The sequence below is a fragment of the Panthera onca genome, chromosome B2 (assembly GCF_046562875.1).
Source record: "Panthera onca isolate mPanOnc1 chromosome B2, mPanOnc1 haplotype 2, whole genome shotgun sequence".
Classification (NCBI taxonomy): domain Eukaryota; kingdom Metazoa; phylum Chordata; class Mammalia; order Carnivora; family Felidae; genus Panthera; species Panthera onca.
The window spans coordinates 44,338,938-44,354,405 of NC_138343.1; the positions used below are offsets into that span (position 1 = coordinate 44,338,938).

The 15,468-nt window shown below is 44.4% G+C and overlaps 1 protein-coding gene across 2 annotated transcripts; it reads left to right on the top strand.

Moving 5' to 3' along the window:
* Nucleotides 1-548: 548 nt before the first annotated feature.
* Nucleotides 549-14,572, top strand: ANKRD66 (ankyrin repeat domain 66). 2 transcript variants are annotated; one of them, XM_078446973.2, is made up of 4 exons: nucleotides 549-606; nucleotides 6,693-6,857; nucleotides 8,643-8,871; nucleotides 13,426-14,572. In XM_078446973.2, exons 2-4 carry the CDS (start codon nucleotides 6,695-6,697, stop codon nucleotides 13,625-13,627), a joined length of 594 nt encoding a protein of 197 aa, XP_078303099.1. In that variant the 5' UTR covers nucleotides 549-606; nucleotides 6,693-6,694; the 3' UTR covers nucleotides 13,628-14,572. The 2 variants fall into 2 exon arrangements, with proteins under 2 accessions (XP_078303099.1, XP_060471654.1); XM_060615671.3 differs by lacking the exon at nucleotides 549-606 and adding an exon at nucleotides 3,118-3,572.
* Nucleotides 14,573-15,468: the final 896 nt, after the last annotated feature.

Sequence of the window (15,468 nt, forward strand, 5' to 3'; positions counted from 1 at the left end):
GAAGACCAGCATCACCATAAAGATAGGAGATGCTAGAGTAAGGGATCAAAAACAAGGAGGCCATGAGAAATTGACTGAAGGCTTTCTCCTTCCTCCACCCTGTTAGCAGGTGCTTTATCAATTATTTCAGCTATGCATCTTTTGTTGCCGTATGAGAAAAGTGTTAAAACTTCCTTTTATTGGTGAGAATTGAGTTTCAGCAAATTTAAGGGTCTTGCGCAAGATCTCAAGCTGGTTCTGAGAGTGCGGGGTGCATGTCATCTACGACACCCCGCGGTGGTCACCGGGCAGCGTGTTTCCTTCACAGTGCCCTGTGGACTGGCAATCTGTTTTTCCATTTTCATGCATTTGGATGAAATGCTACTTGAAGAGAAGCTGTCAAGGACCACACTCAGACTACAGAAGCAGGCCAGGACCGCTGACCAGCTTCAGTGGAAGCAAAGGGGCAGTCCCCTTTCCTCCAGCAAGCACCTCCTCCCGGAGGCCTACCTTGATTGACAGGCTTTACTGACGAAGGAGGGGCCAGTTTCCATGGTGTGAACAAAACAAACCTCTGGCCCCTAAGACGCCTGCCTGTGCTGGGTGCCTCAGATCTCAAGCAAGAGAGTAAGTATTTTTATATTACTCCTGCCTTCAGCTTTTTACACCTATTATGGATCATTCATATTATTAGAACTTATATTTACTGGCTACTTCTTTACATTTGGGCGCCTGTACCAGAAAGACAGAAATTTAGGTGCACTTCATGAAATTTATGAAGATTCATGTGAAGGAAAGTTTGCTAAATTTCAGTAGTCAGTTGCAGGCTAGTGAATTGGACGTTTTCTACAATTTTTTTTTTTTTTTAAAGAAAGCCTCTAGCAGTATCATTTATTTTTTAAAAATTTTAATGCTTATTTATATTTGGGGGGGGGGAGGGGCAGAGAGAGGGCGACACAGAATCGGAAGCAGACTCCAGGCTCTGAGTTGTCAACACAGAGCCCGAGGCGGGGCTCAAACCCACAAACCGTGAGATCATGATCTGAACTGAAGTCGGAGGCTTAACCGACTGAGCCACCCAGGCGCCCCCTCATTTATTGTTTTTAAACAGCTTTATTGAGCTATAATTCACATACCATAAAATTCATTTATTTATAGTACATAATTCAGTGGTTTTTAATATATTCAAAGTTATGAAAGCCTCACTTGCCCCTGCCTAATTTTAGAACGTTTCATCACCTCCCCCCCCCCCCCCTGCCCCGCAAAGAAATCCTATCCCCATTAGTAGTCACTTCCTACCCCCGCCTCCTCCCAGTTCAGGCAATCAATAATCCACTCTCTATCTCTGTGGATTTGCCTATCCTGGACACTTCACATAATTGGAATCTTACAATGTGTGGTCTCTTGCGCCTGGCTTCTTTCATTTAGCATGTTTTCAAGGTCCATTCGTGTTGTATCAGGTGTCAGTACTTTATTCCTTTTCTTTGTCAAATAATGTTACATCGTATGAACTCCCACATTTTATTCATGCATTCACCTACTAAGGGACATTTGGGTTGTTTCCACTCTTGGCTATTATGAATAATGCTGCTGTAACAACATGTGTGTAACAAGTTTTTGGGTGGATATGTATTTTCATTTCTGTAGGTAAATAGCTAAGTGTGGAGTTACAGGTCATATGATAAGTCTATGTTTAACTTTTTGAAGCACTGCCAAACTGTTTTCCAAAGCAGCTGCCCCATTTTATATCCCTACCACATCTGTGAGGGGTTCAATTTCCCCACATCCTCAGTGACACTTGACATTGTCTGTTTTTTTGATTACAGTTATTCTAGAGGGTGTGAGTGGTGCTTCAGTATGGTTTTCATTTGCATTTCCTCCGTGACTAATGATGTTGAGCATTTTTTTCAGGTGCTTATTATTTTGTGCATATCTTCATGTGCCTATTCTTTTGGAGAAACTTCTGTTTATACTCCTTGACGATTGTTAATGGAGCTTTTTGTTTTTTATTGTTGAATTGTAAGAGTTCTGTATGTATTCTGGATACAAATCTCTTATCAGATATATAATTTTCAAATATTTTCTCCCATATTTGCTTTTATACTTTTCCTAAGGTATTGTTTGTAGAAAAAAAGTTTTTAATTTTGGTAAAATTCAATTTATCTGTTTGTTTTCTTTTGTTTCTTGTGCTTTTGCCGTCCTGTCTATGAACCGTTTCATTGTCTAACCCAAAGTAATGAAGATTTGCTCCCATGTTTTCTTCTAAATGTTTTAGTTTTAGGTCTTCTATAAGTCTGCAATTCATTTTAAGTTTTGTGTGTGGCATGAGGGAAAGGATTAACTTAATTCTTGAGTATGTGAATACCCAACTGTGTCAGCACCATTTGGAAAGACTACGATTTTCCTGGCACCTTTGCTGAAAGCCAATGACCATAATGTAAGCGTTTATTTCTGGACTCCCAATTCTGTCCCTTTTCTCTCTCTGTATCTATTTTTATGCCACACAATGTACTTTGTATCACAGTTTTTTGGTTAGTGTATCTTTATAGTAAGTTTAGAAATCTGGAAGTTTGAGTCCTCCTACTGTGGTCTTTTGCAAGATTGTTTGGCCTATTCTGAGTCCTTTGTATTTCCATATGAAGTTTTAGGATCACTTCATCAATTTCTCTGCAAATAAATGTAGCTACTCATTGGAAACTTCTACTTGAATTGCAACTTCTCTGTGGGAAGTTGTGGAATTTCCTTGGTATGAACACAAACGTGACCCCAATGGAGTTGACTTAAGCCCAAACCTGGTAAAGGTTGGTGTGAAATGTAAGCAGAGGCTTCCAGACAACTGATTCTAAAAATGGTTTGTTTTTTGTGACACTTGCAGGTCGGAAAGCCTCCAGTACTTGTTCACGATTTGATTTATCATCGATCAAATCCTCCGGTGTAAGGGTTTTCTTACTAAAACAAACAAGCCAAAAAGAGGAAACACATCCCATGCCATCTTCTCTTACCTAATATATACTGAGCGCTCACTTCCTGCAAAAAGGCATGTCCTTGTCCGACACATCTAGTGACTCTGAAGCACTTCAGGCCGAGGCCCAGGCATCTATTTTTTTTTTTTTTAATTTTTTTTTTTTTAACGTTTATTTAGTTTTGAGACAGAGAGAGACAGAGCATGAACAGGGGAGGGTCAGAGAGAGAGGGAGACACAGAATCTGAAACAGGCTCCAGGCTCTGAGCTGTCAGCACAGAGCCCGATGCAGGGCTCGAACTCACGGACTGCGAGATCGTGACCTGAGCCGAAGTCGGACGCTTAACCGACGGAGCTACCCAGGCGCCCCTGGGCATCTATTTTTTAAAACTCACCAGTAATTTTCACGTAGTCCTTCAGTGAGGAACAACAGCCGCATCCCTACTGCTTCTCCCTTACTTCAGGTCTCTCCCCTGCCTTGTAGCCAGAGACATTGCTACTCAGTGCGGTCTATGAACTGGTAGTTGTCGTGTTGACTTGTTACAGATGTAGGGTCTCAGGTCTCCTCCTAGACCTACTGAATCAGAATCTGCATTTTAACAAGATCCCAGATGCTTTCTATGGACCAGAGGTTGGTAAACTACGGTCTACGGGCCAAGTGTGGCTCACTCCATTTTTCCAGGCATGCGGTCACCACTTATGAGGGTGGCTCTCGGGGGGCAAGCACGGTGAGCTTTGGAGAGCTAACTGCTCTCTAGTCTGCTCTTAGCACTTGTCCACTAAGCTCACGGCTGTGCCTAGTCCCTGCCCAGGGCCCTGCTGGTCAGTGCCTACACTTTGGGGACTCTGCTGTCGGCAGTGAGCAATAGGAATGGTCCAGCCAAGTTACCTTGCCTCCCACCAGCTGTCAACTTGAACTGATTGGGCTGTTGGAGAGGAGAGAGGGCATGCTGGGATCTGGGCATCACTGGAGTAAAGGGCAAGTGACCATCCTTTCAGCCAGACCCCTCCTCCCCGGGCTGGTTGCTCTTGGCCCTGAGAATGTCTCCAGATGAGCGTGGCACAAAGGACGCTCACCCACCATCACCAATCATTCCCCTCCCAGGATGGCCCGCCTCTGGCAAGAGGTTTTCTCTTGTTGCATAATAGTTAGGTAACGTTAAATAATCGCCTTGAGTTTTGCCTCTTGGCCTATAAAAGCTAAGAAGTTTCCTATCCAGCCCTTTATAGGAAACATTTGTGGATCCTTGGTCTGTCCGTCAAAGTTAGAGCCACTTGCTCTTTGCAGAATGTGCCTCCCTCCCCACTCCCGATGCACTGTTGCCTGGGCTGGATCTTCCACTATGGCCATGCCCGAGAAGACTCTTACTCATCCTTTGGGGAGTCGGCTTAGGTCACTTTTGGAAAAAAGTCCCTTTCACTTCCTAGCCTGGGGAAATGTCCTTTCCTTCTGTCCCCAGAAAAATCACTGCCATTATAACACTTAGGACACTGCATGTTAATTATGTTACGCACTTCTCTCCCCCTCTAGGGCTGTCCTCATATTTCCATCTACATCAGGAGGTCTGATATGAGGCTCAATAATTCACATTTCTAATAAATTCCTAGGTGCTGCTGCTGCTGCTGCTGGGCCACAATGTGTCTGGCTGACTCCAAATTCTTCTTGAGATCTCAACTGAAATGTTGGGATCAAAGAGACATTCTCGCTGGCCCCACCGCAAGTGGCTCTCTCCTCATTCTTTAATTCTATCCCAACCCCTGGGGTGCCTGGGTGGCCCAGTTGGCTAAGCGTCCGACTTCGGCTCAAGTCATGATCTCACAGTTTGTGGGTTTGAGCCCCGCGTCAGGCTCTGTGCTGACAGCTCAGAGCCTGGAGCCTGCTTCGGATTCTGTGTCTCCCTCTCTCTCTGCCCCTTCCCCGCTTGCAGTTTGCCTCTCTCTCACTCTCAAAAATAAGTAAACATTTAAAAAATTTCTATCCCAATCCCTTATTTTGTTTATATCTGTAATTCCCAAACTTGTTGGTCTCAGGACTCCTTTACCTTTAAATACCTTTACCTTTAAATAATAAATTTACCTTATTAGAAATTAAAATGCAGGCATTTATATACATTGCATTAATGCAATATACATTGCAATAATATACCATAACATAAAAATATTTTTATGAAAAATAATTACATTTTCTAAAGCAAAAGAAATGAGAAGAGTAACATTGTTTATGTATGTATGTATGTATGTGTTTATGTAGTTGAATCCCTATAATATGTGGCTTAATAGAAGATAGGGGGGTTCTTAGATCTTCTGTATTCAGTTTGTTGTTTTGGCTGAAATATTGAAAGAAAATCTGGTTCCACATATATTGGAAAAGGGAATTGGGAAAGGGAAGAGTATTTTGTAGCCTTTTCAGATAACTGCAGATATTCTCTGATACTATGCCCAAACTGACACATGGTTGTGTTTTTTAGTGACTTGGAATCTGAAACAACCTCAGTGTATTTTTTGTCCTCTGTCTCACTAAAATCCACAGGTCTATCTTGAATGGGTCTCTTTACCCATGCATGATTTTGTGACATCATCCACTTGTCATTTGGAAGACATCAGTTCACGGAGTTATGCAGACTTCCCAAATGTTGACACATTTCATTACAGAATCTTTTAAAATAAATTTTGTGAAGTCATGCAATTAAGGGTCAACATGCATAGTTCTTACTACTTTAGTTTCTTGGTTGAAACTACCTTTTCGGTTTTTTTTTTTTTTTTAATATTTATTTATTTTTGAGACAGAGACAGAGCATGAACAGGGGAAGGGCAGAGAAAGAGGGAGACACAGAAGCTGAAGCAGCTCCAGCCTCCGAGCTGTCAGCACAGAGCCCGGCGCAGGGCTCGAACTCACGAACTGTGAGATCATGACCTGAGCTGAAGTCGGACGCTTAACCGACTGAGCCACCCAGGTGCCCCCTTTTTCTTTTGTTTTTGACTCTCTGTGTGTGATGCCACTGCCTTGCTTCATGCTGAGGCAACAGCAGCTTTGTACCTCATTGCTTTTCAACCCTCAGGGCAAATGTCGGCACAGTGAACAAGGCCAATGGCATTTTCATATTATAATGAAAATAGTTTTGACTGCATGCATCCCCTGAAAGAGTCCTAGAGATTCCTAAGCATCTGTAGACTGTAGTTTGAGAACTGTCGGTTTCTGCGTTAATGTTGTAGATAACTTGCAGCCGTGTTGTTTGCATGTTTACATCTAGTCCATCTGAATTGGTGTGCCAACAGTATTAACTTTCTCTGGAGTCCCTTCTCTGCATTCAGTCAGTAAACTTTTCACACGGATTGTCATTGTACCCTCACAACAACTCCGGCAAGTTGTCTCCGGGTTATAGATGAGAAAGCCAAGGCGCAGAATCCCACAACTAATTCAGAATCACACTACCAGCACTTTGGAATGGGAACTGGAGATAGCACTGGAAAGTGGTTTGAGGCCAAATAGAAAATGCCAGCCCATGAATTCAGCCTGTATGCCTGGAGGCAGAGGGGAGCCTCGATAGATTTTAGGTAAGGGACTGGCATGTACTAACCATGGTGGCTGAGATCCAAATACACCCTCAGCAGCGCACACACATGCAAATTTGTGAGCGGAGAAAGAAAGTAAATGGTAAAGAATCCCGTGGAATCACGTACTGAGAACAAAGAGCTGTAGAGAACTTCCTAAGGGGCATGTTCCCCCCCCCCCCCCCCCCCATTATTTCAGTCATGGAATCGACCAAAATGTCAGACATGACAAAGCTCCACCAAGCTGTGGCTGTTGGGGATTACAGTTTAGTGAAAAAGATTTTGAAGAAAGGTCTCTGTGACCCAAACTACAAGGATGTGGACTGGAATGACCGAACTCCACTTCACTGGGCTGCAATCAAAGGTGAGTGGGCAGTGCCTGGGTAGAATCCCTCTTTTGGAGCCCACCATTTGTGAAGTGACCAGTCTGTGTGGGGGTAGTAGAAAGAACATTTCTTGAGAGCCAAATGGAACTTTTCAACCCTGGCACCACCACTTACTGGTTGTAGCACCTTCAGCAAATTATTTAATGTCTCTGGGCCTTAAGTGAGTTATCTACATAATGGAAACTGATGCTACCTTGGAATCTTGTGGTGAGGATTCACTAAGATAATGCATGTACAGTGCCCAGCCCATAATTTGCTCTCAATTGATATTAGTCTTCTGCCCTCTTGACCTCCAAGAAGAAAGGGAACATCATTGCCGAGGTCAGACGGGGACTCTGCCTTGTTCATTGCTATAACCCCCATGCCTCACATGGCTCGGTTACAGAATTCAAGGAGAATAGTAGCAAAAGCAGCCAATGGGCCTATCAAGGCCTTCAGCAATGGAACACCATGGAAGGATGTCAAGTAAGAGAGTGTTCTGTTTGCTTTTTAAAATTTTGTTTTGACTTCTATACGGAGAATGGATTGGCAGGAAGCAAGACTGGATGCAGAGAAATCAGTTGGTAGAATTTTGCAGAAACTTAAGTCCAAGGTGATGGTGGCTATAATGAAGCACCTTTTAGTGAACATTTGCTTTATGCTGGGCACTGTGCTGTGTACATTTTGTCTGTGGTTTCATTTGTACTTCACAAGAACTCACTGAGGGAGGTGATCATATTTTTAATTTACAAATGAGGAAACCTGAGCCTCACACCTTCGTTTCTCGTCTGGGATGCCATAGTTAGCAGCTGTTATTTACTGGCAGGTATGAGCCCACATCCGTCGTCCCCAAAAGCCTGGGCTCTTAACTGGTGCTAACTATAAAGTCGGTGGGACTTAAAATATTTTTTATCGAGGTGTAATTAATATACAGCATTATATCAGTTTCAGAGGTACAACAACACAATGACTAAATTTTTTTATGTGTTGCGAAATGAGCACCACAGTAACTGAAGTTAAAATCTGTCCCCATTTGTAGTTACCAAAAAGCTTTCTTCTGGTAAGTTTTAAGATCTACTCTCTTGGCAGCTTTCAAATCTGCAACACAGCCTCGTTAACTATAGTCACGCTGTGGTACATTGCATCGTCGGGACTTACTTATTTTATAACTGATGTTTGGACCTTTTGCCGGTCGTCACTCGTTTCTCCCACCCCTTACCCCCCACCTCTGGCAACCACCAGTTTGTTCACTGAACCAGTGATATTGGTGTGTTTGTGTGTGTGTGAGGTTTCTGTTGCTGTCGTTGTTGTAGATTCCGCGTACAAGTGAGATCCCAAGGTATTTCTTTTTCTCTGGCTTATTTCCACTCAGCGTAATGCCCTCAAGTCCCATCCCTGTTGTTGCAAAATGTTTGCTTTCCAATCACCATTGAGACTGCCAAAAGCTGAGTGAGCCTGACCAGTGCCCTACAGGCATGAGTACAGCGCCTTAGGAGGGAAAGCAAGATTCCTAGGAAGGGATTGGGGGGAAGGGAATGCCCTGGAGGGAGGGAGTAGAGGGAATAGTTGGAGGGCCCAGGCCTCTGGTAGGAGCAAGGTTCATGGGGTGAAGTGGGGCACTGCGTCCCTGGTAAGAAGGGGCGGGGGAAGGAGAGGGAGGGTGAGGAGGGGCTTCCCAGCAAATGTCTTCCCTTCTTTTGGACAACCTAGGCTAGTTCTGGCCTCCGCGGGGGCAGAGACATTTTAATCTTAACCTCTTCCCGTTTCTTCCCGTTACATCTAAGGGCATGTGGAGGTGATGCAGCTCCTTATAGAATACGGAGCCAGGCCCTGCCTGGTGACTGATGTGGGCTGGACCCCAGCTCATTTTGCAGCTGAGTCAGGCCACGTGAATGTGCTCAAAATTCTCCATGCGTTGCATGCGGCCATCGACGCCCCCGACTTCTTTGGAGACACACCGAAGAGGATCGCACAGATCTATGGGCAGACCGCCTGTGTGGCGTTTCTGGAGAAGTAAGTTTCCTTTATTTCCAGCTAGAGAAGTGGCAGAGAAACAGGAGCCTGTGATCAAGATATCTGCCAACTCAGTGGTCTCGGGCCCATCCAAGGGAATGAGCAAATTCAGCTAACAGTTGTCTGAGTTGTTTTTATTAACTTTTCACAGAAATGACTAGTTTAGGTGGAAGCGACATTGCTGCAGATTTTGTGAAATCTATTGTTTTTGTATTATACCAAAATTATAGTTATTTTAATGATACATATTTATAACAATGTTAACAACATCTCATTGTTATAATTACTATTTTAGATTATACAAAAATTATCTCAGATAAGAGAGGTGAGACACCAAGTTTGCCAATGGGACGTGGGACAAGATTCATGCAGCCCCTGCAGATTCCTGAAAGGTATTCATACTAGCTATGTGACCTTGGGCAAGTTAAGCCACCTTGCTGGCTCAGTTTTCGTATTAAAAATGAACCTGGTGAATTAGGCTATCAGCTGTAAGGTCCCTTCTACCTTTTAAAATTGCTGTTCGCCTATGAATCTTCTGTTCTCACACTCACCAAACATAAGGACTTTTCTAGCATTCGCTAATCTTTTCTCTCACCCACACATTCAAATGGAATGAAGTGTCAGTGATGCACGTGACAGTTACAGCTTCGGGAGGCATGGAAATAAAATTTAGGAATTTATGATCCGGTTGGGTTAATCAGTAGTTCATACACGAGGCAGTAAAGTAACAGAATGACGGTGGCATTGCCTGAAAACCAAAATGAGATCCGTAGCAAATCTGACTCCAGGGCAGGGCAGTTCTTGGTGGGGAAGGGGGATGACCGTGAAATCACCTTCTAAGAACTTGAAGATAAAGTTACCGTCTGTTAAGTAAAATAGTTGCTTACAATGAGGTTGGATATCTGTAGAAGTAACCAAAGAGACCTTCTCTTAAGAAGGTGCTCCACAGTAAAAAACACTCAAGCAGTGCCTGGGTGGTTCAGTCTGTGAAACCCCTGGCTCTTGATTTTGGCTCAGGTCATGATCCCAGGGTTGTGGGATCAAGCCCCGTGTTGGGCTCCGTGCTGAGCACAGAGCCTGCCTGGGATTCTCTCTCTCTTTTTCTCTCTGCCCTCCGCCACGTGTACACATGCACGTGCTCTGTCTCTCTTTCTCTATTTCAAAAATAAATAAATAAATAAATAAATAAGTGAATATCATCATTGAGGTGATTTGGAGGTTAAAGAGACAGAACCTTGAGTCCTGACTCGAAGACTCTTCTCCCCAATCCTGCATCATCCCCTACATTCAGTGAGCGTCATCCATTGGGGACCTCAGCATCTGCAGCATTGTTCTCTGAACTTTTAAAAACTCTTAACATATCACTATGTGGGCATGGTTCCCTCTCTTCGTTCTGCCAGTTGCTGGATCACCACACAGGGATTTGAATGCATCAAGACCTCTTCTCATTCAGCTTCTTCTTTCCCTCCCGATCCGTCGTCTGCCTGAAGGTTCCACGATCTTCCATCTATCTGCCATCTGGACGCCATGATACACTGCTTCTTCCACTCTGTTCCCATGATTCTTAAGTTTCCAACCGTTTGTCCTTCTGTACCATATGACCCAGCATTCCCACCCTTGAGTCAGTGTCTGTCTTCTCCACTCCTGTGCCTGTCCTGGTGGAGAAAAGCCCACAACGATGTACACAGGCACCATAAGAAATTCTGGGATTCCTGTCTTCAGCTGAGCCCTCAGAACAGTTGGACTATCCCTTCTTGTCCTGCTCCTCCATTGACGACTCACGTCCCCATCGTACCTCCACCTGTTCCTCAGACAGTAGGCTTTCCCCTTCATAGAGAAGATTGAAGCCAAGAGCATATGTATTTCAACCTCCTACACCTACATGTGGCATATACACCACATCTGTTCCTTCTTACCTTCCTGTCTGTCCTTCTGGGAGAAGTGTTACCTCTCCATATAGGCCCTGATCCAAATCTTTGTACCTCCTACAGGGCCATCGTTCCCATACTCTCTGTTGCATCTTTTACCCTCTCTTCTGTATTTTTGGCTTTTTTTCTACTCCTTCCCTTCAGTCCTCATTGGCCTTTGAACCTGTTCAAATAGATCTTACGGAACAAGCACACAAACGATTAGAGGTCCTTCTAACTGTCTGCTGTTTCTTTTCTCTTCCTGCATTTCTATGCTACTTGAATGTTACTCTGTGTAATCGTCTCTCCTTCCTCACCCACCTTTGCGCTTCTTCCCCACTGTTGTCTGAATCAATGCTCATCCAGGGAGGTCCTTGTTGCTAAATGAGTGACCTCTTATCAGTTCTCATCTCCCTTAATTTGGTATTTGACTGCCCTTCTCTTTTGGCATGTCTCCTTGGATAACTTTTTATCCTCTCTGATGCTACTGTCTTCTATTTCTCCTTGCACCTATCTGATCATTTCTTCTCATGATTCTCTTGGGCTCTGATTCTCGCTTGCCTTTTAGATGCTGAAATTCCTCAGCATCTTATCCTTGGCTGTCCTCTGCTGAACCTCTCTGCATAATCTCATCCCCTTCCTAGTGACCCGTGGGTGGATAAGCATGATACATGAGCCCAGCATAACTGAAGTGGAAGATGGGTGGTTCCTCCAAATAGTGGGGGTGGGGGTGGGGTGCTATTACCAGGAAAAGTGGGCCTGCAGGGCTGAGCCGACGAAAACAACAACGATCAGCCACATCACGTGTAAGTCATGTTTAGGTATCATCATCTTCCATGTGGAACTTCCCTTTTGACAGTTGAAAGGGGTTAGAGAGAAGGAATCCTGGTTAAGAGGAAATTAATCTGGACCTTGAAAGATAGCTAAGGCCTGACTAATGCAGGAGGGAGAAAGATTCTTGATTTGGAGAGAAGGGCACCAAGTCGGAAGTGTGCAGGGGTTGTGCATACGTGTGAGGGAGTGGAGGGGGGGTGAAAGGATGAGTGGCCTGGCTAAGTACACCACTCATGCTAGAGAGAAGTGGAGAATAAGGTTGGGTGGGTGGGTGACCATTATGGGATGGGCGAGCAGATGAGTGTGAACTCATCTAGGCATTGAGGAGAGGAAACAGATGCTCTAGCAAAGTCCCTTCTGTAGGGGAAGAGACAGCAGGGGTGGTATGCAGCTAGGATTGGAGGCACTCAGACCATAAGTAGGGAGGTCACTGAGGAATTTCTTAATGCCTCATGTTGCAAGTAGGTGCTCTCCTGGGCTAGGATGACGAAAAGAAAGGATATAAGAGAATTTCAGAAAAAGCCTAGACAGTATTTGACAACTTGCTGAATATCCTAGGGGTCCTAGTGAAATAATTCAACTTTTGGTTCAGCTTCCTCTAAGCCGTGCATTCAACAAATATTTTGGAGCCCTACCTACCATGCCCATTGCTTTGAACTCGATACCACAAAGGATTTAAAGATAAATCAGATACAGTGTTGGATGTCAAGTTCCCTGTGTGAGAGGGGAGATACTTGTTGACATAAATAGTGCTACTATGGGATAGAAGGTGGCAAAGCCCAGAAAGAGCAGGGCAGAGGAAGGATGTTATGTGGTCTAAATACGGAGCGGTCACTTCTTGTTGTTAAGGGGACAAGCAGGTTTGCTATCTAAAGAGATAAAAATTGAATAATAAAGATTGAACTGTGCTTTTTGTAAAACTTTGTACTTGAACTACTTCAAATGATACTGTTGTCTGCTTTTCTTTGTCCATGTGTGTATGATGATCTATTTACCCATTCCTCTCTTACCTCTTCTATTGTTCCATATCTACCACCTATCTATATATCGTGTAAGTATTCTTTTCACAAATCCTTCTATATACAAATAATACATATGTGATTATGACTACTTTTCTTTCTTTTTTAAATGTTTCCATATTTTAAATTCTTATACAACAAGGGTGCCTGAGCGGCTCAGATGGTTAAGCACCAACTTTGGCTCAGGTCATGCTCTCTCAATTCGTGGGTTCAAGCCCTGCGTGGGGCTCTGTGCTGACAGCTGAGCCCGGAGCCTGCTTCGGATTCTGCGTTTCCCTCTCCATCTGTTCCTCTCACACTTGCACTCTCACTCTTTCAAAAATAAGTAAACATTTAAAAAAATTTTTTAATAAAAAAATAAAATCTTATACAACAAATGTACATGGTTTTATAATTAAGGAAAAAATACAATGGAAAAAGAAACGAAGGAAAACAGCATCCTAGTAATATGCTGGTGGCTCTGTGAATGTGAGTCCTTCTGCATTAGCAGTGTCGTCTACACGCTAAGCGCCCATCCTTCTATGAACTTCCCACTCTGGGCATGCCATTTTTCTCCACCTCAGTAGCTTCTTTAGTGTCCGAGGTCCCGAAGCATACACTTGGAGATGCTGGAGCTTGGCCCCCTTCTTTCTCTCCGGGACTCCTGAGGTGGCGGGGCTGTGTGCAGAGGGCTGGAAGAGACGCCCACGCTGATGCCAGCCCAGGGTCTCCCACCCGGGTACTGAGAGCCGCCATCTTGCCCACACAGGCTCTCGCATCCGGGTACTGAGAGCCGCCATCTTGCCCCTCTCCAGGGCCGAGCCCGAGTGCCAGGACCATCGCCGCACTGCCAGGCAGAAGGGGCTGCCTCTGGACCAGAGGGACGAAGACTGGGATGCCAAGAAAAGGGAGCTGGAGCTGTCTCTTCCCTCCTCGAATCAAAAAACTAATAAGAAAAAGATTAAAAAAATCCGAGGCCCCACCAGGCTGAGCCATCCCAAGGAGAGGAGAATGTGAGGACAGCGTTGGTGGCTCTGGCACCCATGTTTTCTGCGGAAATAGCTTTCCCTGGCACCAGACTAGGAGTGGTTAGATCTGTGCTGTCTTTACATGATTCTAGAGACCATTCTGTAAGACCATTCTGTAGACCGGCCTTCTACCGGCAGCTCATGACCTGTCATTCAACCCAAAGCCTCGCTGGGCGTTCCCTACAGGAGCTGTTGCCTCCTTGCTGATCCAAGCTGTCCACAAGTATTGCCAGAAAGGGACAAGTGTTAGCTGCTTGTGTTTGGCCACGAGTCCTTTGCACTGTCAGCACCCCGTGACCCACTATATGCAATTATTGAATTATAGGGGGCAAAGAAAGAGCTCTCCCTAAGGAAACTGGATTGTTTCAATGAAAAAAAAAAGTAACAATACAATCCCAATAATTTCCAACCTACTCAGTTCAGTTAATCTATGAAAAAAAAAAAAAAAGGTATTTGTTACCACGTAAACCAAGCAAGGAGGTGAACAAATGTAGCTCCCAGTTTCCAGTTTTTTTTGTTTTGTTTGTTTGTTTCTTTGCAGAGTAGGGGCTCACAATCTCAGCATGGTCATTGATCAGTGATCACTTTCACATAAGAAAAACGGTGTGGGTGATGGACCAACTCAGTGAGCGATAACCGGAAACCCCAACAAGAATTCATTTCATCCCACATAAGAAATGAGAGGTAGCAAGGATAGTGGACCATGTGAATACAGCTCTACTTGTGCAATGTGTATTTTAGGGAATCTGAACACAGATCAGGTATTTCCAATGAAAATATTGCATCCAAATTGAGATCTGCTCTAACTGTAAAATATATATCAGATTTTGAATACTTAGAAAAAATGTAAAACAGCTCATTAATGTTCTTGATTACATGGTGAAATGATACTATGTTAGATATTGAGTTAAATAAAACGTATTACTAATGTGAATTTTCTCTTTTTCCATCCACTTTTTGAAACACGTGGCTGCCAGTGGGGTGCCTGGGTGACTCAGTCCGTTAAGCGTCTGACTCTTGATTTTGTCTGGGTCTCAGGTCATGATCTCATGGCATGTGAGTTCAGTTGGAGCCCTGCATCCGGCTCGGTGCTGACAGCACACAGCCTGCTTGGGATCCTCTCCCACCACCACCCCCCGCCTTCCTTCTCTCCCCACCCCGTGCGTGTTCTCTTTCTCTCTCAAAAATAAATAAAAACTGAAAAGAAAAAAAGAAAATATGCGACTGCTAGAATGTTTAAAATTCCGTAGGTGGCTTGCCCTTTTTTTTTTTTTTTTTTTTTCCTCCTGACAGCACTGCAGGAGAAACCAGAAAATATTTACAGCCTCCGCTGGGCAGATGACCTGAGGCGCTCCAATTGGCTACTCTACGTTCTAGATTTACTAGCTTCTCTGCCTAACTCAGTGTCTTTAAGCATCTAACGTCTTCATTACGCCTTCCTCAATTCATGTTTGTGTTAATACAGGCCGTGCTCGGTTTGAATTACATGAAATGAACAAATGCTTGAACGTCTTATAGGAAAGCAGCATAGCTGTGGAGGGTACGCTATCCAGTGTCTATATCCGTCCTGAGCATCAGTCCCCTTTCTCCTTGCTCAGCAATGCACCAAGGTGGCTCCTGCTCCCCTTGATCCTGTTGGTCCTCAACCAGCATGAACTTCGGAAGGCACCTGACTCAAGCTGGTCCAATAGGATTCTTCTTCCAGGAGGGTCAAAATGGAGGCTCTGGGCCTGCTGGTTCTGGGGTATGAGACTAAGCTCTGGGTGGAGCAGTGTCTCTGACTCTGTCCTGACACCACCCCACCTGCCCACCCCCCCACCCCCACTGCCC